The following is a 25,391-nucleotide window of genomic DNA, read 5'->3' on the forward strand; positions in this document are numbered from 1 at the left end:
CAGGCATGTAGTGATAAAAAAAGGGTTTGTATAACTTAAAATGACAGGATCTCTAGAGGCTACCTTGTTTCTCATATGAAGGGTGTTTCAAACGAGGGCATGGAAACTAGTAAGTACTGGCTTCTGTTTTTGTTGTACACCTTCCAGAAATTTTTGACTGAAGACTCTGTGTACTAGAGTTCTTTCCACACAAAGCTGACTGATATTTGAAGAAAATTTTCATTTCTCCAACCAAGAAAAATATGATTTATCTTTTCCAAGCTTCACTCTTGTTATTAAATCTATGTATTTTTACTTGTGGAGAAGTTATACAAGGTAACTGTGTGCATCATTCTACGGTAAGAATTTCAGCAATATTATTTCAGCTAGGAAAGCATGATTATATAGTTTTCAAGATATATATTAGATGTTTGAAAAGATTAATTACAGTACTCAATATGATTTATGGGAAAATTAAAGTGTTTATATAGAAATGCTGAGACTTATGCTTAAATAATATTACTTTTAAGCTTAGGAAACCATAAACTGAAGATTGACTCTTAATACATTTCTTGTGAAAAATTGTTAAAGAAATTGCAGGCCTTGGTTAAAAACTAGCCAACAACTTTCCAGTTAACTTTAATAATGAAATATCTGGTAGGTAGTAAAAAAAATTCACTTTGCTTAAAAAAAAACTATTCTATAAACTTTCATACTTCAAATATAGTCTTGTGACTGGTTACCTAGGAAATGTTAAAATTTAAAATTAGAAAATTTTATTCAAAACAATGTCAGAGTGATTGATATCTAAGATAGTGTATGAAATACTATGAGTAGATGGTGATTTGGATCTCTATACATTTAAATGTTGGCTTATAATTGTTAAATGTTATAAAATGTATTTACCACTGTATCAATACTAAATTCCAAAGTTGAAGCAAGAATAAATTCTAAAAAAGCTACAGAAATATTAATAACAATTCTCTATACTAAAAATTTAAGAATCTTATTTAGATCTAAAAAATATAGTTGTAACCTAAGTTTTTGAAAACATCTACTATGTCAATTATTATAGCAGTTTAGGGGAAAGAGCAAAAAGTTAAAAGTAGATCTATGTAACAAAATGTAAGCATCTTTTTGGGCAAATATCTTTTATATTGTGATTAGCTCTTTACCTTTCTCTCAATATCCAGGTCAAAGAGGACAAAGCTTGTTATTATGTTCTTTAAATTACAGAGTTATTTTAAATCACATAACTTCTACCAAAGAATGTTTTAACATTAAAAAAACCAGTAGTGTGCCAACAACAACAGATACCTTTAGAATGACATCTGTAATTGGCTTTCTTTCTTTTTTCTTTTTGAATAGTCGTTAGTACTTTTTAATCTCCTACCCCATCTTGCACCTTTCTCCTTCCTTCTCCCCACTAGTAATCACAGGTTTGTAGTTGGTTGTTGGCTTTTTATTTTAATTTAAGTTAAATTTAATTTTTTAAAACTTTATTTTATTGAAGCGTAGTTGATTTACAATGTTGTGTTAATTTCTGCTGTATAGCAAAGTGATTCAGTTATACATATGTAACTGAATATATATATATCCTTTTTCATATTCTTTTCCTTTATGGTTTATTACAGGATATTGTATATAGTTCCCTGTGCTACACAGTAGGACCTTGTTGTTTATCCATTCTATATATAAGGTTGCTGGCTTTTTAAAATGATATCTGTTGATTTTGCAAAGCAAAATTCCATGCTTTTTTTCTGTTATCACTGCTACCTTCTATTTTTTTATTTTTTTAACTTTTTATTTTATATTGCAGTATAGCCAATTAACAATGTTGTGATAGTTTCAGTTGCACAGCAAAGTGACTCAGCCATACATATACATGTATCCATTCTCCCTCAGACTCCCCTCCCATCCAGGCTGCCACATAACATTGAACAGAGATCTCTGTGCTATACAGTAGGTCCTTGTTGTTTATCCTTTTTAAATATTCACTGGTACCTTTTAAATCTATGCATACTTTACCTTTCAAATCTGTAAATACTTTAGCTTATACAAAAGCAACAATTCTCCTGCACATTTCCCCCAAACCACGATTCCTAATAACTAGTGGCAAAAAGTGTTTTTGGCATAGAAATGTAGGCATCTCAGGTAACCTTCTTAGTACCCATTCAAAGAACTTCAAATTGCACAATTCCTGGAAGAGGGATGGTCAGAACTATATTGCACATGGAAATGTGTAAAAGTTAAAGGTCAAGGCCATAGAGCCACCACACTAGAACGTAGACCCTAAATGATTCCTTTTGGAAATGGAGAAGAAAAAAGGAGAGCAAAAATAATGAATTAACATATATTTATTGTTCATACCTAGAATTTACCCATAAGGTTTATTTGTGGAAGTTTGAACTAACCAGTTAATTATGTTTTTTTCTAATGATCATCCTTGTATATGTCCTGAAATCTCATCTTTTTTTCTACACTCTTCTTATTTATGACATATTAGGTAATACAACATATTTCATATATTTTTTCTTATTTCTATTTTTTTAATATAAAGGATTCTCCAGTAGATAACATTGTAGAAGATGAATCTAATGCAAAAGGTGAAAGTAAAAGTAATGCTACTGTTTATAAAGAAGATTGTGAGGAATCATGTGATGTTAAAACTAAGATTACACGAGAAGAAAAACATTTCATGTGTAGTAAGTATTAAAAATAACCACAATTATACAGGTATATGATTTATTATTTCTAGGGTAGAGATGGAAAAATATAGCTTAGCATTTGTGTGGGTCATTTTATATATATCCTGATCATCCTAGGCCAGGAGTTTTATGTGTTTGGCACATAGTAGGTGCTTCGTAAGTGTTTGATAAATGAACAAATCCTTCTTCTATGTAATATGGCCCAGTGACACCAACTAGCCACATAGGGAAGGGGCGAGCCAGAAGGCACTGATAGTATCAATTCGCCTAGCACTATTTTCTTACTTCCGTCTGAACAAATGGCAAATTTCACCTGAGTTTTGAGAGGGAATTCACTAATATTGAGTAAATTCTACAATAGATATAATACAAATTCACAGCGAATTTATGTGGCAAAGTATAAAAAATAAAAAGTTTTAAAATCTCCATTTTTGTTTAAAACTAGTAACAGTGCAGTAATTTTCATGATCTATTTATATGTACATAGGCGGTGAAGTGAGACGGGGGATCAGAAATGGAGGAGGTTCTGATCCAGTTCTTATAGGACTGTAACTCCTAGGTCAGAAAGTATAAAAAGCTCACTTTATTGTGTTTAATTCTATGTATAATACAGGTATCTCAGGCTTTTCAAACCTATGAGTGTGGCTTTAGATCCATTAAGACAGATGTCTAAATCCAGGGAGTGTCTAATAGAAAGTGAGAGACTGAAAGTAAAAATGAGAGATGAAGCTGGGTGAGGTAGATTTTAAAATATCACGAATTGTTAATGTGATTCTACTGCTAGAGTAAAAGTTAGGAACATAGAAATAAATAATTTTTAAAAGAATAATGTATGCCATAATGTGTGACTCCTTTTGTTGTAAAGGACATCATCAGTATAACTGAATAAACTTGGATAAAATCTGAGAAGTACATGGTAGTCAATGTTTATTTCCTGATTTTGATGGCTGTGTTGGGGAGAATGTCTTTGGTGTAAGAAAAACACACTGAAGTATCCAGGGGCATCATGGTGGCATGCTCAAAAGAATTAAGAAAAAGTTCTTCATACTGTTCTTGAAACTATTCTATAAGTAAGATTGTTTTAAAATAAAAACAAAAATACATAGTAAAAGTTTAACCAGAAACCAACCAGCTAAAACTTTTGACTAAGATTTATTATGGGTATATATGTATGTGTGTTTGTAATTTGTTTATATAACAATATAGCATTAATAGAAAAAAAATTAAAGAAAGATTTACTTTTAAAATTAACTTACATGATATGGAATTATTGCCTTTTACTTTCTTATGTAGTAAGAATTGATGAGTCTTGGACCTCCTGCTTCTGTACCTCTCATCTTATAAAGTGAGAATTGATATTCAGAAAGTTGTCTCTCATTTATATCAGATTAAATTATTTGGGGGTAATCTAAATTATTAGGAAGCATACTTTCATTGGGAGGTATTGAAACAATTGTTTTCTTGGATAATCCTGGGTTGAACAAAAAAGTACTGACTAGAATATGCAATTCTATGTATTAGATTGAGCTTTATTGTTACATATTTATCCAAAATCATTTTGAAATTATTTTTCACTGTACTTGTTTTCTGTAACAAAATAATATTTAGCAAACACATTTTATTATGATTTAAGGAAATTTGCAAAATTCTATTGTTTCTTATACACGAAGTACCAAAAAACTGCTAAGAAATATGATGGATGAGCAGCAAGATTCCTTGGATTATTTATCTAATCAGGTATGGATTTTTTAGAATTGTGTTGTTATTGTATGTGTACATTGATATACTTAGCTAGAGGTATAATTGTTTAATTTTTTAATACATTAAAGTGCATACATCTATTTAGTGCCTACTATGTTAGAGGCACCATAGTAAGCCTCAGGCAAACAGAAAGCAATAACAACAAAAAAAGATCTTCACTTAAAGCTTATACAGTCTAAGGGAGCAGAAAAATGTATTGAAAATGTTGTGAATGCTGTCAGAGGGATGCACCAAAGAAATTCAATATCTGAGCTATGAGAAGTGTTCCCAGATGACAGAGATTATGAACTGAATCATGAAAGATGGATAAATGCTTCAAAGGTCACAAATGTTGGGTAAGAAGAGTAGGACCTTCCATTCTGGGGAACTGCTTGAAGTGGTGCAGGGGTGGAGTGGCTGGTGAGGTTGAGGTGTATAAGGAAAACTGACTTAAACAAATAGGAGCTAACTCATGCCACACCAAGGAGTCATTGAAGTGTCTGAGCAGGGAAATGCGATGATTAGATTGACAGCTAGTGAGGAGGATGACTTGAGGAAGAGCAGAGGGAGGAGACAGGGAGATCAGATAAGAAACTACAGCAAAGGAGCAGGCAAGATACAAAGAACAGATCTGCAAGGGCAGTTAAATGCAGAATTGGGCAGATGAAAGCAACGTGTAGGAGGAAAACAGTACTCAATTTAATGATTGCTATTTAGTAATGCCTTTCTTTACTGCTTAGAGCAGTAAGGAATTCAAAAGAAAAATGGGCATTATATATATTTCAAAGCTGGATTTATAAGAGGCTTAGAGATATCACTTATAAAATTCAGCTAAGAGAGTTTTGTTCAAGTATAAATTTGCTTAAATGTATGCATGTGTGTTTAGGTTAATGAGCTCATGAATCGAGTTCTCCTTTTGACTACAGAAGTTTTTAGAAAACAGCTGGATACTTTTCCTCACAGACCAGTTCAGTCACATGGTGAGAACTTTGGTATTTCACCCTTTTCATACTTGTCTTTTATTGCTTAAAAATTTCCTGGACAGGTTGATGCATTTAGAACTTCTGTTTAAAAAATACAGCTCATTATCATCTAACAGACTGGAGGAGTAATACCTGCCAAATTTCAACCCAGACAATGTGTACTTTCCTGAATTGGGAAGCTTTTCTGACCATTTGAAAGCTATGGCTGTATGCAGATATTCTGAATCTGTTGAAAATTGCATAGTTTTATGTAACTGAATTCAGGCTCTCCTTTTACATTTTAATATTAATAATCAATCTTCAGTTAGAAGAAAAGAAGGTCTCAGAATTCCTCCCACCTGTAAAAAGTATTTTTAACATGTTTGAGATGTTTCAAATTGGGACATAAAATTTGGAAAGAAAAAGAAACTTAAGACAAAAAAAACTGGAATTTAGCACTGTTTATACTAAAACACTGTATAGTAATTCCTAAAGTCATGGGTTTCTAAGAAAAGTGCCCTATATATCTTACAGTTGTGAATTAATAACAAGAAGTTCCAAGCAAGTAAATATTTATTGACAGCCTAATGAATGATCTTTCTTTTTTTCCTTACAAAGAGAAGGAAATAAACTGTTACTGAGAATCACCTATGTGTCAGGTACTATGACAGGCACTTTCACATGTTATTTTTTGTTATTCGATTATATCTCATTTATTTCCCATAAGTGAGTAGTGTAGGTAGTGTAACATGGTGGTTATGAGCATGGACTCTGGTGTCAGATCACCTGTCTTCAAATCCCTCATCCACTGTTTCCTTGATATCAGTTTCTTCATCAGTAAACTGATAGTACCTACCTCATATGGTTCTTATGAGGATTAAATGAATAAATACACCAAAAGCTCCTAAAATATTGCTTGATGCATAGTAAGACAGTATAAGTGTTTGCTATGATGATCACCATACTCAGATAAGGAATATGGAGCCCAGAAACATCTGAATAACCTGTTCATATTTATTTGGATGGTGATGGCAAAGCAGATATTCCAACTCAGATTAGTCCTTCATTGTAAACTTCTATTATCATATTTCTGAGCATAAAGTTATTATGAAAATGTCTCTTAGCAATTCAGAAGAAAGGCAACAAATCTATATCTTCTAGAAGTGAAGGGGAAAGCAAGCAATTTTTTATAGCTACCTTTTTGTAGATGACATTTTCTGCATATTTACTGTGCGCTAGGCACTGTGCTAAGTGCTTTATATTGATATAATGTCTTACTATGTAAATCGTCAGAATGACACTATGAAGTAGATAGTATTATTATTATAACAATATTGCACATGAAGAAAAGTAGGTAAGTAACTTAGCTAATGGTTCTGGCTAGTAAATAGTAGAACTAGGAATCTAACCCAAGCTTCTGGCTCTGAAGTCTCAGGCTTTCATGTGTTTGTTCTCTTGGTAACTGATGCTGTAAGGGTTGAATTTGTTTTATCACATTTATAAAAGATAACACAAAGTAAAGTATATCAGAGTAAACTATAATATCGTATCTACATAATATATTTACAATCCCCTGGAAAGGGGAGTGCTTAAGAGAAGGTGATTATAGACTGCTACAGTTCTAGCTATTGTCAACAGAGCAGGCTCTAGCCTCAGCATCATTTTCTCTGGTGAAGAAAGTGATTTCCCCCTCCTCTCCCTTTGCCTGTTTGTAATGGTGGGCCCCCAAACACTAGAATCTCTGAAATTTCAAATAGTGGAGAAAGGATGTGTCAATAGTAATTAATCTACTTATTCCTTTGGATTTTCTCCTCCTCATTCACACAGATTTCTGTTACACATTATGTTCCCAAAATAAGCCTAGATTTCTGAAAGGGCATTATTTATTGGACAAGAGAATGCATAATCATAAAACATATTAAATAAATGTTGATACCAAATGGAATACTAATCAATAACAGTGAGTTAGTTATTAGTGAAGGTTTATTGCAGCATAACTTATTCAATCCCAGTTCCTACATCTATCTAGTTTCTTATTTCTAAAGTTGAGATAACTTTTCATTTTCAAAAAGTTAAAATCATCATTACTGAACATTTTAATAATAATAATTTCAGATAGCACTGTCAATTCTCTGTTATAAAATGATTGTCTTAAATGTATATGTGGAAATATCCTAAATAACTAATTTTACTTTTCTAGGTTTAGATTGTACTGATATTAAAGATACCATTGGTTCTGTCACTAAAACACCAAGTGGTTTGTATATAATCCACCCAGAAGGATCTAGTTACCCATTTGAGGTAAAGTTTTCCCTTATTATATGGAATAGGATAGGCATCTAATTTATTTAAATAATATTAGAATTTTAATTGTTTTAATATTTTAATTTTTCTTAAAAATTTTAAAATAAATCAGTATAAGTTCCAGTTTCAAAATTTTTGTTTTCTGGAATTCTTTGCCCAAACCACAAACCAATAAAAGAACTAGAGGGTCTTTCACTTTTCTATTTGAGTGTTCATGGTTACACTCTTTAAAGTAAATCCATTTGGTGCAAGATCTTATGTTATCCTTACAGTAGGCAGAACTATGCAAAATAAATACTTACTTGCTTGAATTAGCTTATGGATATTAAAAAATAATTGTGTGCTTTGCCTTGGGGCTTGCTAAAAATACTTTAGTTTCTCTTCCTACACTTGGTTATACTTTCTTTGGATGATAAGTGATTTTTTGTGATTGTATAAGAAATTAATAATTAAAAAAACCTTTCACTGAATTGTGAGACAGATTGAGAACCTGATCCATTTCTTAAATCAAATCAAATAAATTACTCTTATATTTATCCTTAGTAGTTCTATACCATGATTTCTAGAAGAAATTTCTACTAGAAATTATGTGTTATTAAAATTATGTATTATAATATTACTATATTACATATAGTCTATATAATATATAAAAATTATATATATATAATTTTCTGGTTACTTTTTTGTGCATAAGAAATTTATAATACCAATATCATACCTTATTGATAGTTTTTATTAAAATATTTTTTTCTAAACCAGTTTCTCATCTCAGAGATACTAACATTATTTTTTGACATCTATTGACAGGATGTCAAAAATTGGGAACTAAGTGGGAAATAATTTTAAATTACCTAAATTACTTCACCTACAGATTCAAAAATGGGCCTGAATAGATGTGGAAAGGGAAGGCTTCTAATTTTGTGAAGAGTGGGATGCATAATTACCTCTTTGGTGGGAAAGTGTTGGTTCCCTAACTTCCTCCACACTGCCTTTTTCTGTCTGTGTGTGGGAAGTTTCTGATGGGGAGGATTGCTCTGATTTTCTCACTGTGTCACTTCTATGGGTCCCCTATGGTTGTCCTCTTAGAGGCATTTAACAGAGCACCACAGATGCACCTATGAGTGCCTGCTGAGATGGGGCACAAATCATGCCTTTCTGTCTGAAAATCCCAGTCTGAACACAGCCTTCCAGGCTTTTGGAGGAAAAAAAGCAATCAAAGACAGGCACACAGGCATATTTAACGCTGTTTTTAAAAAATCAGTGTTTTAATTAAAAGGAAAAGTTAATTTATAAAGAAATACATCACTCTGGCACATCAGATTGGTACAGTTATTACTCAACTGAAAAATATTTATGGAGTTGAGGAATAAGAGGGTAACCTTAAAATGCTACAAACACATATGTTAAAAAAATGACTGATACAGGGACCGCAATTAGGTTTGTTTTATAATAAACAGTATTATTTCTAGAGATTTAAAAAATATCTGAATACATTAATGACATACAGTTGCACTGAAACTTTCAGTGGAAGTATCTTCTCTTTCTCTAGGCTTTAAGGGTGAAGTATGAATTTTATATCAAAGAATGAAAATAATATTATGTTACTTTTGTCTTTTCTGGGTTTATTTTAGGTAATGTGTGACATGGATTACAGAGGAGGTGGTTGGACTGTGATACAGAAAAGGATTGATGGGATAATTGACTTCCAAAGGTTATGGTGCGATTATCTGGATGGATTTGGTGACCTTTTAGGTCAAATTTTATTTATTTCTCCTCTTTTTTCTTCTTTTTGATAATATGCCTATGGACTCTGTCTCTATTGGTCAAACTGTTAGTAAAAATAGCAAATCCTTGTGAATATAAAAATATGACAAATTACCCTCTGGTTATATGCCAAATTACTTAAACAGGTCTTCAGTTGGGATATGAAAATCTTTATTTTTAGTTGAAATGTGATTTGAGTGAAAATTCTAAATTGTCTTATTTATTAAGTATTGATTATGCACCCAGCAGAATTCTGGCAGATACTCAACAACTATTTGTAGAATGAAAACCTGAATGAGCAGGGACCTTGAAATTCTTGAGATTTGTGCTGTGTCTACACAAGCATACGAAATAGAAAATTGAGGTCAATGGCTGTAGGAATTCAAATTACGTAAATGTCAGTAAAAATCACTATGCTCAAAACTTGGAAAATGTAAACCCCAGGTGAACTGTAAAATCTGTTCACGTTATTACCACATGGCAGCATCAACTTTTGCTGGTGAATAGAAGCACCAGTATTTCTGAACCCTGCAGAATTTTACATTAATTGGAACATTTTCAGGTGACTTTGATCATTTTTATGCTATTATTTTAAGTTACTGTTGTTATAATTTAAAGTCTCTAACATCCCATAATAATGTCATCCAAGGATTTAATAAGTGGTGGTGTTTGTCCTACTGCTAAAAACCCTACAGCATGCCAATGGTGTTAGAAGGGACATGAAATGTAATAAAATGTCATAAGTAAGGCCAAATAGCTGCCATGCTATGGAATGCAGTTGATATACTTGTGTTTTCTTAGCATTACCTCCAATTTTCCAGTAAGGGCTGCCTTCTGAATTGAGCTGTCATAGATCTGCAGGCTCTAAGTTGTTATCTTCCTTACTTAATGCTTATTTCCATGGGAAAATTATCTGAGTTTTGACAAAAAATGTCTTCAGGCAGGTATACTTCACATAAGCAGACTGCTTTGTACTTGGCCTATTTAAAAAAATAAACTTGGGATTAAGGAAAATGTACTGTTCAGTTAAATCTGAAGTTGGGGTAGAGGGGAAAGATGGCAAGGACACTTAAATTGTAGTGTCAGACTGTGAGAAACTAAGCGGGCCCACCTTCCTTCTTGTACTTCTTTTTTACTTCCTATACTTCCTTTCTTCCAGTATTTCTTCAGAATACTTTTCAGTTCTAAGTGGGAATGTAGCTAAAATGCCCCTGTAAGGCCTGGAGAGTGACTTAGTATCTTAGCTATAGTTTTAAGATTTGAATGCTGTCACATTGTCCCCCAATTCTTGAAGTTTGCTCTGACTAGATCCTTACTTCCTTCAGTAATTTCATGATTCAAGCAGAGGTATATACTTCAGAGCAGGAGTGTCCACATTTAGGTTATGCCACAGTGGGTAGAGGGAGGTAGAAAGCCATTGGCTAGAACATGCGAGAAGAATGCAGTCTGAATTAGGGAGCTCAATAATCCATCTTGGATCTATAATCATCTTGGAAATATTGACCCTTAACCTGGGTATGCTCCAGTGTCGCTACCTTATGTCCTCATTCATAAGTAACTGACGAGCTGCATTATAACAAAGAAATATTTGTTCACAAAACATTATTCTCAAAGACAGAAAAAATAATTTCTACTGAGCATTTTCAGAAAATATTTCTTTAGGAGTTGCTGATTTGGAGGTTAAACCTCTTATATTTACTGGTACACATCATTTTGTTACCTGCCATAATATTTGAACTCATTTTTTGTTGACATGCCTTAAGGTAAAACTTGACTTTTTACGTGACCTTTAAATGAATTTTTGAATTTAATTTGGGGAGATAAAAAAATGAAACAGAGACTGGTTATCCCAAGTCTAGTAAAGTAGAAGTGGGAAGATACACATATATATATATTTTGGTAAATTAGGCAAACACTGATAATTTGAACCAGGGCAATCTAGTCTCTCAAATAATTTATGTGTGCCATCTTGGAGTTATTGGAGTTAGTTATAACGCTAAGCAAAATCAAACACTTAATAACAGAGGGTTATCTAACTTGTATTAAAATATATTTAAAAAAGCATTTTTTTTAAATAGGTGAATTTTGGCTAGGGCTGAAAAAGATTTTTTACATAGTGAATCAGAAGAATACCGGTTTTATGCTGTATGTGGCACTGGAATCTGAAGATGACACATTCGCTTATGCATCATATGATAATTTTTGGCTAGAGGATGAAACAAGATTTTTTAAAATGCACTTAGGACGATATTCGGGAAATGCTGGTAAGTTTTTTATTCCTAAAGTTATCCAAAAGATTTAAATATAGCTGACTCAATATTAGATGAAGATAAAAGTAATGCATTTCTTTTGGTATATGACACGTAACTGATAACAGAATAGGTTAGGAATGAGAAAACTGGCTAAGTCTTGAGTTTTGAAACTCTGCTATGATGGTTGCATCACCTCGTGATTTTGAAGTGCTTTATACACTTTAAAACAATTTTGCCATATGTAATCACAATTGATTCTTTAGATAGCGAATCTGTGGGGCAGGCTGGGAAGGCATTATTTACATTTTCATGTACTGAGAGGCTGGTGTTTAGAAGTCATAGAATGTTAGAGCTGCTCTTCACTCTTCTCACTTTACAAGTGAAGAAACCTGAAAGATTAAGTGACTTGCCCGAGTCCCAGCTCATCACATCTGGGCAAGGGCAAGGACCCAGGCTGATAGAACAACTAGTTTAGTGGGGGCTTTTTTTGGCTATATCTCGGTACATCTACTCATTTCCAAATAAGTTAAATTTTTAGAACTTCAAAATACTTGATGTTAAATTCATATTTTGATGCTGATATTTTAAATTTGAGTTAATACTAAATTCAGCTCTCCTGTTCATTGCTCATCATGGTACTTGTTCATTAGGTATGTTTAGTGTTAGAAATCCAAAAATGAATGAGTTGTGTTCCCAGTTCTTTAACTGATCACAATATAGAGGGGGAGATTAAATAAAACTGAAAACACAGAATACCGATAGAGCTTTTGGGGCCAAAGAGAAAGAGAGAATGATTCCAGTGGATTGCATCCAGAAAATCTTCATGGAAGGGTAGTTTTCAACAAAGAATTAATGTTAGAGTCAACCTGGGATGCTTTTTGAAAGTACATACTCATGCAGAATCTGATCCAGTAAGTTTGGGCCCAGGTATTTGTATTCACTAGATGGATATGTTGGCATCCTTATAGTTGAGAATCACTGATCTGTACTTGGAGGAATGGATAGGCTTTTGACAAATGAATGTTGGCAAACAGAGCAGCTTGAGTCAAGGCACAGAGGGAGGAAAATTACTGGACATGAGAAGTTGCCTGGTATGGATGGAATCTCTGATATCTGAGGGGGTTTAGACTTAGGATATTAAGTAAAAGTCTGAAATTTAAATATTGACATATAGGGACAATTTTAAGGAGTTATATAATTTTTGAGGCTTCATCTCTAAAAGAGTAAAGAACTATCTAAATATGGAACATACAATGTTAGGAAAAGTTTATGTGGGATTTCTCTAGAAGATGACTAGGATCTCATTAGAGGATACAGTTTATAATGGAAAGAATTTTTTCATTTTGGAAGCCTCAAATTTTGTCCTGCCCTATTCTGCCTTTTCCCAATAAAGTTGTTAAGTAACTTTCAAATGTTCATCACATAATATAATCAAAATAAAGAAAAAGATGTCAAAAGAATGTAAAGATAACAGTATAGTTAAGTATGATCAGGTATTTGGTAGAGGTGAGCCAGACATTTGACTTTGAGCTCAGAGCAAAAATAGAAATATGAAATTTGAACATTTGAGGAGCACAGTTGTTCCATGAGGACACATTGTCCTGGTTTTAAAACTTGAGAGACATTTTTCTGGGTTCTTAGAGAAAACAAAGTGTCATGTTTTCTAATCACACTCGGACAGAAAACGTAACAGTGAGTTTTAATGGGCCATTTCTTTAAAAATAGACCTATGCATTATATTTTTAGAGTAAATTATTAAATATAATCCAGTTAGGAGCTCATATAATGTATGATCCTTCTGATGGTTGGACTTAACTAGGGAGAGTATCTGTGGAGGGATCATATAATTTAGGCAATGGTCCATAAGTGTTGTCTTTCTCATTTGAACTTCTGAAAGGTTTTGCACCATGTGGTATTGAAAATGATATTCTCCCTGCAAATATGTGCAATTTTGACATTTTGTTCCTATGAAGTACATGGTCAGAGACAGGGCTGGGGTACAGGATAGGCCACTACCATTAGTGAAGTTCTCCAGGTTCCTCAAAGACATCTCAAAAGATGCCAAACATTTGGAACATAATGAAACAAACGTGGGCTTTGAATTCTTCAAAGATTTTACATAGCTTCACTTTTACTTAGTGTTTCAAACATTTTAGCAAATTTTATCTATAAGTGAAATCTAAGTACAATGGGACTAATTAGAATCTTTTATTTATGTGATTTAAAAGAAACAAACAAACATGACTTCTACCCCTGCTACTTAGTTAGCCAGGTTGCCTTGGCCAAGATACTTAATCTTTGAAGATTACTGTGACTATCAGGGATACCATACATAGAATGTCCAGTGTAAGTCTTTAAAATATGGTGGTGTTTTAACAACTATCCAATTAGTATGCATATCATGTGGAGAGCCATGAAGAAAAGGCATACCTCAGTGGTATAGCTGATTTTTTTTCTTGAGGGCATTGGGCATTTAATATAAACTTGGTGGCCCCTAAATAAAATCAAACAACTTTTGCAGTTATAAATTTGTTCCTTAAAGGTAGAGGTTTCACCTTCATCCATACCTCTCTACCTAAAGTGATGTAAAATGGTACTGGTATAAAAATTTGTGTGTAAATTATTTTCTCTTCCTAAATTACCAATTACCGTATTACTCTTCCCCAAAGTATGACAGGTTTATACACCATATTTTTGACCTAAATTATCTGCTTCTCTCTACACAGCCAAGCTTCCATTTTGTGATTTGTGATTTTATATCGAATGTCCACTTATTCTTTTTTTACATATTCTGAGCCTATTTATATGAAATAATTGGAGTGACAAAATTGTAGAAATGGAGAGCACATTAGTGGTTACCAGGGGTAAGGGATGGGATTTAGTTTTTAAAGCATACGAAGGAAACTATCATTCAATTTATACTGCTACTGTTTGGTCCTTTCATACAATCATGCAACGATTTAATAGTTTTCAATTTATTAACTGATAATATGCAAAGTTTTCCTAGGCCATCACAGACCACCATAATTTGTTCCAACAAATGTCTACTTAAACATGCCTATCATGTTGAGGAATTCATTACCAGATCTTGGCATATTGCACCCGGAGAAGAGATTTTAATATAACACCTAGTAAAATATAATTTAAACCTTAGTTCTGGGATGTAATGCTTTTGCATAATGGGTTGGTAAATGTTGATTAAAATTACAAAAAATGCCTTTAAATTTCGTCATTAAAAAAATCTATTTTACCTAGGTGATGCATTCCGGGGTTTCAGAAAAGAAGATAATCAAAATGCAATGCCTTTTAGCACATCAGATGTTGATAATGATGGATGTCGCCCTGCATGCTCCATCAGTGGTCAGTCTGTGAAGAGCTGCAGCCACTTCAGTAACAATACCGGCTGGTGGTTCAACCAGTGTGGTCTCGCAAATCTGAATGGCATTCATTACTTCCCTGGAAAATTGCTTGCAACTGGAATTCGATGGGGCACATGGACCAAAAACAACTCACCTGTCAAGATTAAATCTGTTTCAATGAAAATTAGAAGAATTTACAATCCATATTTTAAGTAATCTCATTTTAAATTGTAATGAGTGTTCCACAGTTGTTTTTGATAATATATAAACAATTTTACATAGTTTCTCTTTTTACTGAGTGTTTCAAGCATATTAGCCAAAATTTAACCATAGGTGACTTCTAGGTATTATGAGTCTAAATAGAAATCTTTAATTTTGTAGTTTTATAAAGGAAAACATGGTTCAACGTATGCTTTTACTACTAATTATATTAACAATATACAATAAAATTTGTTTTGAGTGTATTGCAACCTATCTACCTGGAGTCTGTTGTCCTTTTAAAGAATTTTCCCTTTTCTTTAAAGCATGTAAACCATAGTGCATTATTAGGAAAATTAAAGAAAGTGTTATACTTATTTCTATATTTATTTGAAATGGCTAAATATATAATCTACAGATAATTTCTATTGAAGACAGTTACAAGGAATAATTTTGTGCAGAGTAATATATAAACTTCACATAGTTTAAAAACCTTACTATTTCCAGGTGATTCCATAATATTTCACAGGTAATAAGAGTTTGCTGCAAAAATAAAGTCCTTCTTGTTTTCCTATTTTATTGTGGTTAATAAATTTATTCTTATTTGTAATGAACTTACTTGCATACTGATCAGTTGCATTCTAAAACACATTTATATCCTAACTCTTTTTAAGGCAATAGGAATGGTATGAGATTTAATTGAAGGAGAAAGAACAATGAATCAGTGGTCTAGAGGTGGCTCTAGGAGCAAGCTTTTTTTAGGAAGTTGGAAGGAGTTGGAGTGGCAAGCCTTCCATGGGAAAACACAGCAAGGAATGTGCTAGACCACGTTTAGTTAATTAAGAAAATTAAGGTTGAACAGAAAAGTACTTTGTCCAGAGTTAGGGTTATACAATGGGTAGAAGTAGCTGAAAAGTGAGGTGGGAGGAGGTCTGAATTAAAAATACATATGAGGGTACAGAGATCATGGTGAGTTATCTGAGTACAGCAGAGGGCTTAGTTTAATCAGAACATAGAACCTGATCTGAGTTCAGGGATGAGCAAAAATGACATGGTCACCTTTCAAGATTGCTTTCACTTTGATCTCCTCACCAAGCAGTGAATAAACCATGTACAGAATATAGATGGGATACAGTTGCAAATGGTTGAGCATGGTTCCCCATGGCTTCCCGTCCATCTCATAAAGGCACAGTTGAGGCTCTGTTTCTTGACAGTGAGGTAAGATGCCTACTAGGTTGCAGGAGCAGAGAACTGTAGGTTCACTGCCTGCAGTGATATGAGTACCAGAAACAAATTTATATACAATTAAGAAAAGAATTTTGCTACTCAGCAAGCTACGTCTAATGTGTGGATTCTGGACCTTGAAATTCTTGGTCCTATACAGGGGAATCTCCTTTATTGTACTGCAAGGTCTAAGGGCTTCAAATTTTTACCCTACCATAAAGGTTATGGAGATAATGGAAATGTTGAGGGTAAAAGCAGAATGGGAATAAATGTTGGGATGTTAAGGGAATGACAGACCCAGACAAAAGCAAGAAATTTTAATTTCTCTGGGTTTGGGAATAGGAAGATGTATTTGACTTTGAATGGGTAAGAGACAGTGGCCCCCAGGATGCCTTATGAGAAGGTGTGAAAGTATTAAGAGGCCTCAACCCCCACTGCAAAGGAGAAGGTATATTTTGGATAATAATGCTGAGCTTCAGACTTCCAGAAATGAAGTGACCTTAACCTTGGGGGAAGTTATGTTATCAAGACAACGGTTCTTTTTTTGCTCTCTATTATCCCAACACCATGCCTACATCTCTTAGAAGTAGGCATAAAAGATTGGAGTAACATACCCAAGGTCTGCATGACATCACTGTAGATTCATTCTTTCAGAATCTGAGGACTTATCTGGATAAATGGTCTCATTTAAAAATACAAATAATTTATTATTTTGTCAATTTAATTATCAGTAAAATTGAAACTGTGTCCAGTTAAAAATCAAAAGAAACTATACAGATCCAAAAGCTTCTCTCTATACCAGCATATATTAGTTATAAATAAAAAGGTTAACATTCATAATAGCTTTGAGAGCTATAGAAGTAGGTTAATAATCTATTTAAAAATAATTATAAAACATTACCAAGAAACATAAATGACCCTAAATAGCAGCACAATCATGTTCTTTGAATAGAGGACTTGGTGCAAATATCCCCAGATGTATGAATGGAGTAGTGGGTTTGAGAGCCAAGAGCAGTTTGGAGTTGCAAGAACAATATGTGAGGAGGACTTAGGTCATGCCAAGGAGATCAGTGACACACTGCTTCACTGGCATATATGAAATAGTGTTTATTGGGAAAAAATGTACAGGCTGGCAGGTAGGAGAGCCTACTTATGCTAATGAATAGTGCATTATGGGAGGGCATTTTTGTAACAGTACAATTTCATGGTTGAGAAAGTGGCTTTGTTTGAAAGGGGGAGCTCACTCACTCAGCAGCTGGTACCAGCTTGTTCTTTCCATTGAGCCACTGCAGATCCTCTGAACCTGTTCCTTCATACCAAAGGGAGGGAGACTATTTGGATCCAAATAGTAATCCATAAATTTAACATAAGGACACCATGAATTGTCAATACGGTTTTTTTTACTTGAGAAAATTTGAAGAGCTTCTGGAAGTGTAATGAATGAGAACAGATAATGTTTGAAAAAGAATTGATACTGTAAATATATTAGTTTTTAAAAATTACTATGGGACAATTTACCACAAACTTAGTGACTTTAAATTAAATGACACTCATTTACCAGCTCACCGTTCTGCTCAGGTATTATGATGCTCAAATCAAGATGTCATCCAGGCTGAGCTCTCCTCTGGGTTCAGGAACCTCTTCCAAACTCATTGGTTGTTGGTAGAATTTATTTCCGTGTGGTTGTAGGATTGAGGCCCCAGTTGTCCATCTAGTTGTGAGCTGGGACCACTCTCAGCTCATAGAGGCTGCCTGCGGTTCCTTGCCATGTGGTCCGAGGTGCAGTGTATAGGGTGGATATTTGTTTTCTTCCAGGGCAGCCAGAACAGCTCTTTAACTTCCTACTGTGCAGCCAGCTAGACCAGCCACAGAAAATTCACTGCTTTAAAAAGAGCTCATGTGATTAGGTCAGATGCACCTGAATAATCTTATCTTCAGGTTAAGTGATTTGAGACCTTAATTACATCTGCAAAATCTTTTTGAAGCCGTAAATAAATTAGTGTTTAATTGAATAACTAGGAGAAGGTATATGTAAAAAAGAGCCTGGGAATCTTGGGGCCATCTTAGAACTCTGCCTACTGCAATAAAGTGACAAAATAATTATTATGAGGAAAGCAGAAAGGTCAGTAGAGTACAAATTCTATAATTATTAAAAAATATATAATGTAGTATACAGGAAAAGTAGAGTTTTATATTAGTGGGGGAGGAGACAGATTGAAGAATGGCAAAGAGGGAAAATTACTAACAATTTGAAAATAGAAAGGAACATCTAATTGTACAAAAATTGATTACAGATCCATTAAATACATTAAAAAGCCCAAATTATTGGATAAATATTAGGCAAAGGTAACAGTAAATCTTTTATTTCAAAGGCATAAATAGTTTTATTTTTTAATATCTTTATTGGAGTATAATTGCTTTACAATGGTGTGTTAGTTTCTGCTTTATAACAAAGTGAATCAGGTATACATACACATATAGCCCCACATGCCCTCCCTCTTGTGTCTCCCACCCTCCCTATCTCACCACTCTGGGTGGTCACAAAGCACCGAGCTGATCTCCCTGGGCAATGTGGCTGATTCCCACTTGCTATCTATTTTATATTTGGTAGTATATATAAATCTATGTCACTCTCTCACTTCGTCCCAGCTTACCCTTCCCCCTCCCCATGTCCTCAAGTCCATTCTCTATGTCTGCATCTTTATTCCTACCCTGCCCCTAGGTTCTTCAGAAACTTTTTTTTTTTTAGATATCATATATACGTGTTAGCATAAGGTATTTGTTTTTCTCTTTATGACTTACCTCGCTCTGTATGACAGACTCTAGGTCCATCCACATCACTACAAATAACTCAATTTTGTTTCTTTTTATGGCTGCGTAATATTCCATTGTATATATGTGCCACATATTCTTTATCCATTCATCTGTCGATGGACACTTAGGTTGCTTCCATGTCCTGGCTATTGTAAATAGAGCTGCAATGAAAATTGTGGTACATGACTCCTCTTTTTGAATTATGGTTTTCTCAGCCCAGTAGTGGGACTGCTGGGTCATACGGTAGTTCTATTTTTAGTTTTTTAAGGAACCTCGATACTGTTCTCCATAGTGGCTCTATCAATTTACATTCCCACCAGCAGTGCAGGAGTGTTCCCTTTTCTCCACACCTTCTCCAGAATTTATTGTTTGTAGATTTTTTGATGATGGCGATTCTGACTGATGATACCTCATTGTAGTCTTGATTTGCATTTCTCTAATGATTAGTGGTGTTGAGCATCCTTTCAAATGCTTGTTGGCAATCTGTATATCTTTTTGGAGAAATGTCTGTTCAGGTCTTCTGCCCATTTTTGCACTGGGTTCCTTGTTTTTTTGATATTGAGCTGCATGAGTTGCTTGTAAATATTGGAGATTAATCCTTTGTCAGTTGCTTCATTTGCAAATATTTTCTCCCAATCTGAGGGTTGTCTTTTCATCTTGTTTATGGTTTCCTTTGCTGTGAAAAAGCTTTGAAGTTTCATTAGGTCCCATTTGTTTATTTTTGTTTTTGTTTCCATTTCTCTAGGAGGTGGATCAAAAAGGATCTTGCTGTGATTTATGTCATAGAGTGTTCTGCCTAAATTTTCCTCTAAGAGATTTATAGTGTCTAGCCTTACATTTAGGTCTTTAATCCATTTTGAATTTACTTTTGTGTATGGTGTTAGGGAGTGTTCTAATTTCATTCTTTCACATATAGCTGTCCAGTTTTCCCAGCACCACTTAATGAAGAGGCTGTCTTTTCTGCATTGTATATTCTTGCCTCTTTTATCAAAATTAAGGTGACCATATGTGCGTGGGTTTATCTCTGGGCTTTCTATCCTGTTCCATTGATCTATATTTCTGTTTTTGTGCCAGTACCATGCCATCTTGATTACTGTAGCTTTGTAGTATAGTCTGAAGTCAGGGAGCCTGATTCCTCCAGCTCCATTTTTCTTTCTCAAGATTGCTTTGGCTACTCGGGGTCTTTTGTGTTTCCATACAAATTGTGAAATGTTTTGTTCTAGTTCTGTGAAAAATGCCATTGGTAGTTTGATAGGGATTGCACTGAATCTGTAGATTGCTTTGGGTAGTAGAGTCATTTTCACAATGTTGATTCTTCCAATCCAAGAACATGGTATATCTCTCCATCTATTTGTATCATCTTTAATTTCTTTCATCAGTGTCTTATAGTTTTCTACATACAGGTCTTTTGTCTCCTTAGGTAGGTTTATTCCTAGGTATTTTATTCTTTTTGTTGCAATGGTAAATGGGAGTGTTTCCTTAATTTTTCTTTCAGATTTTTCATCATTAGTGTACAGGAATGCAAGAGATTTCTGTGCATTAATTTTGTATCCTGCTACTATAATAAACTCATTGATTAGCTCTAGTAGTTTTCTGGTAGCATCTTTAGGGTTCTGTGTGTATAGTATCATGTCATCTGCAAACAATGATAGTTTTACTTTTTCTTTTCTGATTTGGATTCTTTTATTTCTTTTTCTTCTCTGATTTCTGTGGATAAAACTTCCAAAACTATGTTGAATAATAGTGGTGAGAGTGGACAACCTTGTCTTGTTCCTGATCTTACAGGAAATGGTTTCAGTTTTTCACCATTGAGGATGAAGTTGGCTGTGACTTTGTCATATATGGCCTTTATTATGTTGAGATAAGTTCCATCTATGCCTACTTTCTGGTTTTTAAGATAAATGGGTGTTGAATTTTGTCAAAAGCTTTTTCTGCATCTATTGAGATCATCATACGGTTTTTCTCCTTCAATTTGTTAATATGCTATATCACGTTGTTTGACTTGCATATAGTGAAGAATCCTTGCATTCCTGGGATAAACTCCACTTGATCATGGTGCAGGATCCTTTTAATGTGCTGTTGGATTCTGTTTGGTAGTATTTTGTTGAGGATTTTTGCATCTGTGTTCATCAGTGATATTAGCCTGTAGTTTTCTTTCTTTGTGACACCTTTGTCTGGTTTTGGTATCAGGGTGATGGTGGCCTTGTAGAATGAGTTGGGAGTGTTCCTTCCTCTGCTATATTTTGGAAGAGTTTGAGAAGGATAGGTGTTAGCTCTTCTCCAAATATTTGATAGAATTCGCCTGTGAAGCCATCTGGTCCTGGACTTTTGTTTGTTGGAAGATTTTTAATCACAGTTTCAATTTCAGTGTTTGTGATTGGTCTGTTTTTATTTTCTATTCCTTCCTGGTTCAGTCTCAGAAGGTCATGTTTTTCTAAGAATTTTTCCATTTCTTCCAGGTTGTCTATTTTATTGGCATATAGTTGCTTGTAGTAGTCTCTCATGATCCTTTGTATTTCTGCAGTGTCAGTTGCTGTTTCTCCTTTTTCATTTCTAATTCTATTGATTTGATTCTTCTCCCTTTTTTTCTGGATGAGTCTGGTGAATGGTTTATCAATTTTGTTTATCTTCTCAAAGAACCAACTTTTAGTTTTATTGATCTTTGCTATCATTTCCTTCATTTCTCTTTCCTTTATTTCTGATCTGATCTTTTTGATTTCTTTCCTTCTGCTAACTTTGGGTTTTTTTTTTTTTTTTTCTTCTTTCTCTAATTGCTTTAGGTGTAATGTTAGCTTGTTTATTTGAGATGTTTCTTGTTTCTTGAGCTGAGATTGTATTCCTATCAACTTCCCTCTTAGAACTGCTTTTTCTGCATCCCATAGGTTTTGGGTCGTCATGTTTCATTGTCGCTTGTTTCTAGGTATTTTTTGATTTCTTCTTTGATTTCTTTAGTGATCTTTTGGTTATTAAGTAGTGATTGTTTATCCTCCATATGTTGTATAATTTACAGATTTTTGCTGTATTTAATATCTAGTCTTATAGCGTTGTGGTTGGAAAAGATACTTGATACAATTTCAATTTTCTTAAATTTACCAAGGCTTGATTTGTGACCCAAGATACGATGTGTCCTGGAGAATGTTCCATGTGCACTTGAGAAGAAAGTGTAATCTGCTGTTTTTGGATGGAATATCCTATAAATATCAATTAAATCTATTGGTCTACTGTGTCATTTAAAGCTTATGTTTCCTTATTAACTTTCTGTCTGGATGATCTGTCCATTGGTGTAAGTAGGGTGTTAAAATCCCCCACTATTATTGTGTTACTGTTGATTTCCTCTTTTATAGCTGTTAGCAGTTGCCTTATGTATTGAAATGCTCCTATGTTGGGTGCATATATATTTATAATTGTTATATCTTCTTCTTGGATTGATCCCTTGATCATTATGTAGTGTCCTTCCTTGTCTCTTGTAATATTCTTTATTTTAAATTCTATTTTATCTGATATGAGTATTGCTACTCCAGCTTTCTTTTGATTTCCATTGGCATGGAATATCTTTTTCCAACCCCTCACTTTCAGTCTGTATGTGTCCCTATGTCTGAACTTGGTCTCTCATAGACAGCATATGTACGGGTCTTGTTTTTATCTATTCAGCCAGTCTATGTCTTTTGTTTGGAGCATTTAATCCATTTACATTTAAGGTAGTTATTGATATGTATATTCCTATTCCCATTTTCTTAATTGTTTTGCGTTTGTGATTGTAAGTCTTTACCTTCTCTTGTGTTTCCTGCCTAGAGAAGTTCCTTTAGCATTTGTTGTAAAGCTGGTTTGGTGGTGCTGAATTCTCTTAGCTTTTGCTTGTCTGTAAAGGTTTTAATTTCCCTGTCAAATCTGAATGAGATCCTTGCTGGGTAGAGTAATCTTGGTTGTAGGTTTTTCCCTTTCATCACTTTAAATATGTCCTGCCACTCCATTCTCGCTTGCAGAGTTTCTGCTGAAAGATCAGCTGTTTACCTTATGTGGATTCCCTTGTATGTTATTTGTTGTTTTTCCTTTGCTGCTTTTAATATTTTTTCTTTGTATTTAATTTTTGATAGTTTGATTAATATGTGTCTTGGCATGCTTCTCCTTGGTTTATCCTGTATTGGACTCTCTGTGCTTCCTGGGCTTGATTAACTATTTCCTTTCCCATATTAGGGAAGTTTTCAATTATAATCTCTTCAAATATTTTCTCAGTCCCTTTCTTTTTCTCCTCTCCTTCTGGGACCCCTATAATTCGAATGTTGGTGGGTTTAGTGTTGTCCCAGAGGTCTCTGAGGCTGTCCTCAATTCTTTTCGTTCTTTTTTCTTTATTCTGCTCTGCAGTAATTATTTCCAGTATTTTATCTTCCAGGTCACTTATCCGTTCTTCTGCCTCAGTTATTGTGCTATTGATTCCTTCTAGAGAATTTTAAATTTCATTTATTGTACTGTTCCTCATTGTTTGTTTGCTCTTTAGTTTTTCTAGGTCCTTGTTAAATGTTTCTTTTATTTTCTCCATTCTTTTTCCAAGATTTTGTATCATCTTTACTATCATTACTCTGATTTTTTCATGTAGACTGCCTATTTCCTCCTCATTTGTTTGGTCTGGTGGGTTTTTACCTTGCTCCTTCAGCTGCTGTGTGTTTCTCTGTCTTCTAATTTTGCTTAACTTACTCTGTTTGGAATCTCCTTTTTGCAGGCTGCAGATTAGTAGTTCCCCTTGTTTTTGTGTCTGCCCCCAGTGAGTAAGTTTGGTTCAGTGGGTTGTGTAGGCTTCCTGTTGGAGGGGACTAGTGTCTGTGTTCTGGTGAATGAGGCTGGATCTTGTCTCTCTGGTGGGCAGGACTGTGTCTGGTGGTGTGTTTTGGGGTGTCCCTGACCTTGTTATGATTTTATGCAGCCTCTCTGTTAATGGTTGGGGTTGTGATTCTATCTTGCTAGTTGTTTGGCATAGGGTGTCCAGCACTGGAGCTCGCCAGTCTTTGAGTGGAGCTGGGTTTTAGCATTCAGTTGGAGATCTCTGTGAGAGCTTTTGCCATTTGATATTATGTGGAGCCAGGAGGTTGCTGATGGACCAATGTCCTGAACTCTGCTCTCCCACCTCAGAGGCACAGGCCTGCCACCCAGCCAGAGCACCAAGACCCTGTCAGCCACACGGCTCAGAAGAAAAGGGAGAAAAAAAGAGAGAAAGAAAAAATAAATAAATTAAAATCGTTATTAAAATAAAAATTATTAAAAGTTAAAAAAAGTAAACCAATTTATAAAAAAAGGACAGAGACAACCTTGGGACAAATGGTAAAAGCAAAGCTATGCAGACAAAATCACACAAAGATGCATACACATACACACTCACAAAAAGAGAAAAAGGAAAAAATCTCTATATATCTCTACATATAAAAAAAAAGGAAGAGAGCAACCAAATCAGCAAACAAATCTACCAATGATAATAAACTCTAAATATTAAACTAAGGCAAACATAAAACCGGAAAAAATTAGATTTGCAGAAAGCAAACCCCAAGTCTACAGTTGCTCCCAAAGTCCACCGCCTCAATTTTCGGACGATTCATTGTCTATTCAGGTATTCCAGAGATGCAGGGGACATCAAGTTGATTGTGGAGATTTAATCCGCTGCTCCTGAGTCTGCTGGGAGAAATTTCCCTTTCTCTTCTTTGTTCACACAGCTCCTGGGGTTCAGCTTTGGATTTGGCCCCGCCTCTGCGTGTTGGTTGCCTGAGGGCATCTGTTCCTGCCTAGAAAAAAAGGGTTAAAGGAACAGCTGATTAGGGGGCTCTGGCTCACTCAGGCCGGGGGGAGAGTGGGGTATGGAATGCGGGGCGAGGCTTCAGCGGCAGAGGCTGGTGTGACATTGCAACAGCGTGAGGTGCACCATGTGTTCTCCTGGGGAAGTTGTCCCTGGATCATGGGACCCTGGCAGTGGCGGGCTGCACAGGCTCTTGGGAGGGGAGGTGTGGATAGTGACCTGTGCTTACACACAGGCTTCTTGGTAGCTGCAGCAGCAACCTTAGCGTTTCATGCCCGTCTCTGATGTCTGCGCTGATAGCCACGACT

At 34.6% G+C, this 25,391-nt stretch overlaps 1 protein-coding gene across 1 annotated transcript; it reads left to right on the forward strand.

Annotated features, from left to right (window-relative positions):
• Nucleotides 1-242: 242 nt before the first annotated feature.
• On the forward strand, nucleotides 243-15,284 carry ANGPTL5 (angiopoietin like 5). Its single transcript, XM_068556222.1, has 8 exons — nucleotides 243-338; nucleotides 2,540-2,684; nucleotides 4,321-4,424; nucleotides 5,314-5,407; nucleotides 7,590-7,690; nucleotides 9,325-9,445; nucleotides 11,536-11,721; nucleotides 14,965-15,284. The coding sequence occupies exons 1-8, from the start codon at nucleotides 243-245 to the stop codon at nucleotides 15,282-15,284; spliced, it is 1,167 nt and encodes a 388-aa protein (XP_068412323.1).
• The last annotated feature ends 10,107 nt before the right edge of the window (nucleotides 15,285-25,391 follow it).

This window comes from Eschrichtius robustus, chromosome 11 (assembly GCF_028021215.1).
Source record: "Eschrichtius robustus isolate mEscRob2 chromosome 11, mEscRob2.pri, whole genome shotgun sequence".
Taxonomy (NCBI): Eukaryota; Metazoa; Chordata; class Mammalia; order Artiodactyla; family Eschrichtiidae; genus Eschrichtius; species Eschrichtius robustus.

Bases quoted from the DNA above. Each gene is read 5' to 3' on its own strand.
- ANGPTL5 (XM_068556222.1), top strand. From the start codon at position 243: ATGATTTATCTTTTCCAAGCTTCACTCTTGTTATTAAATCTATGTATT. The intron at 339-2,539 runs GTAAGAATTTCA...TTTAATATAAAG, and splicing joins ACTGTGTGCATCATTCTACG to GATTCTCCAGTAGATAACAT. The intron at 7,691-9,324 runs GTAAAGTTTTCC...GGTTTATTTTAG, and splicing joins GATCTAGTTACCCATTTGAG to GTAATGTGTGACATGGATTA.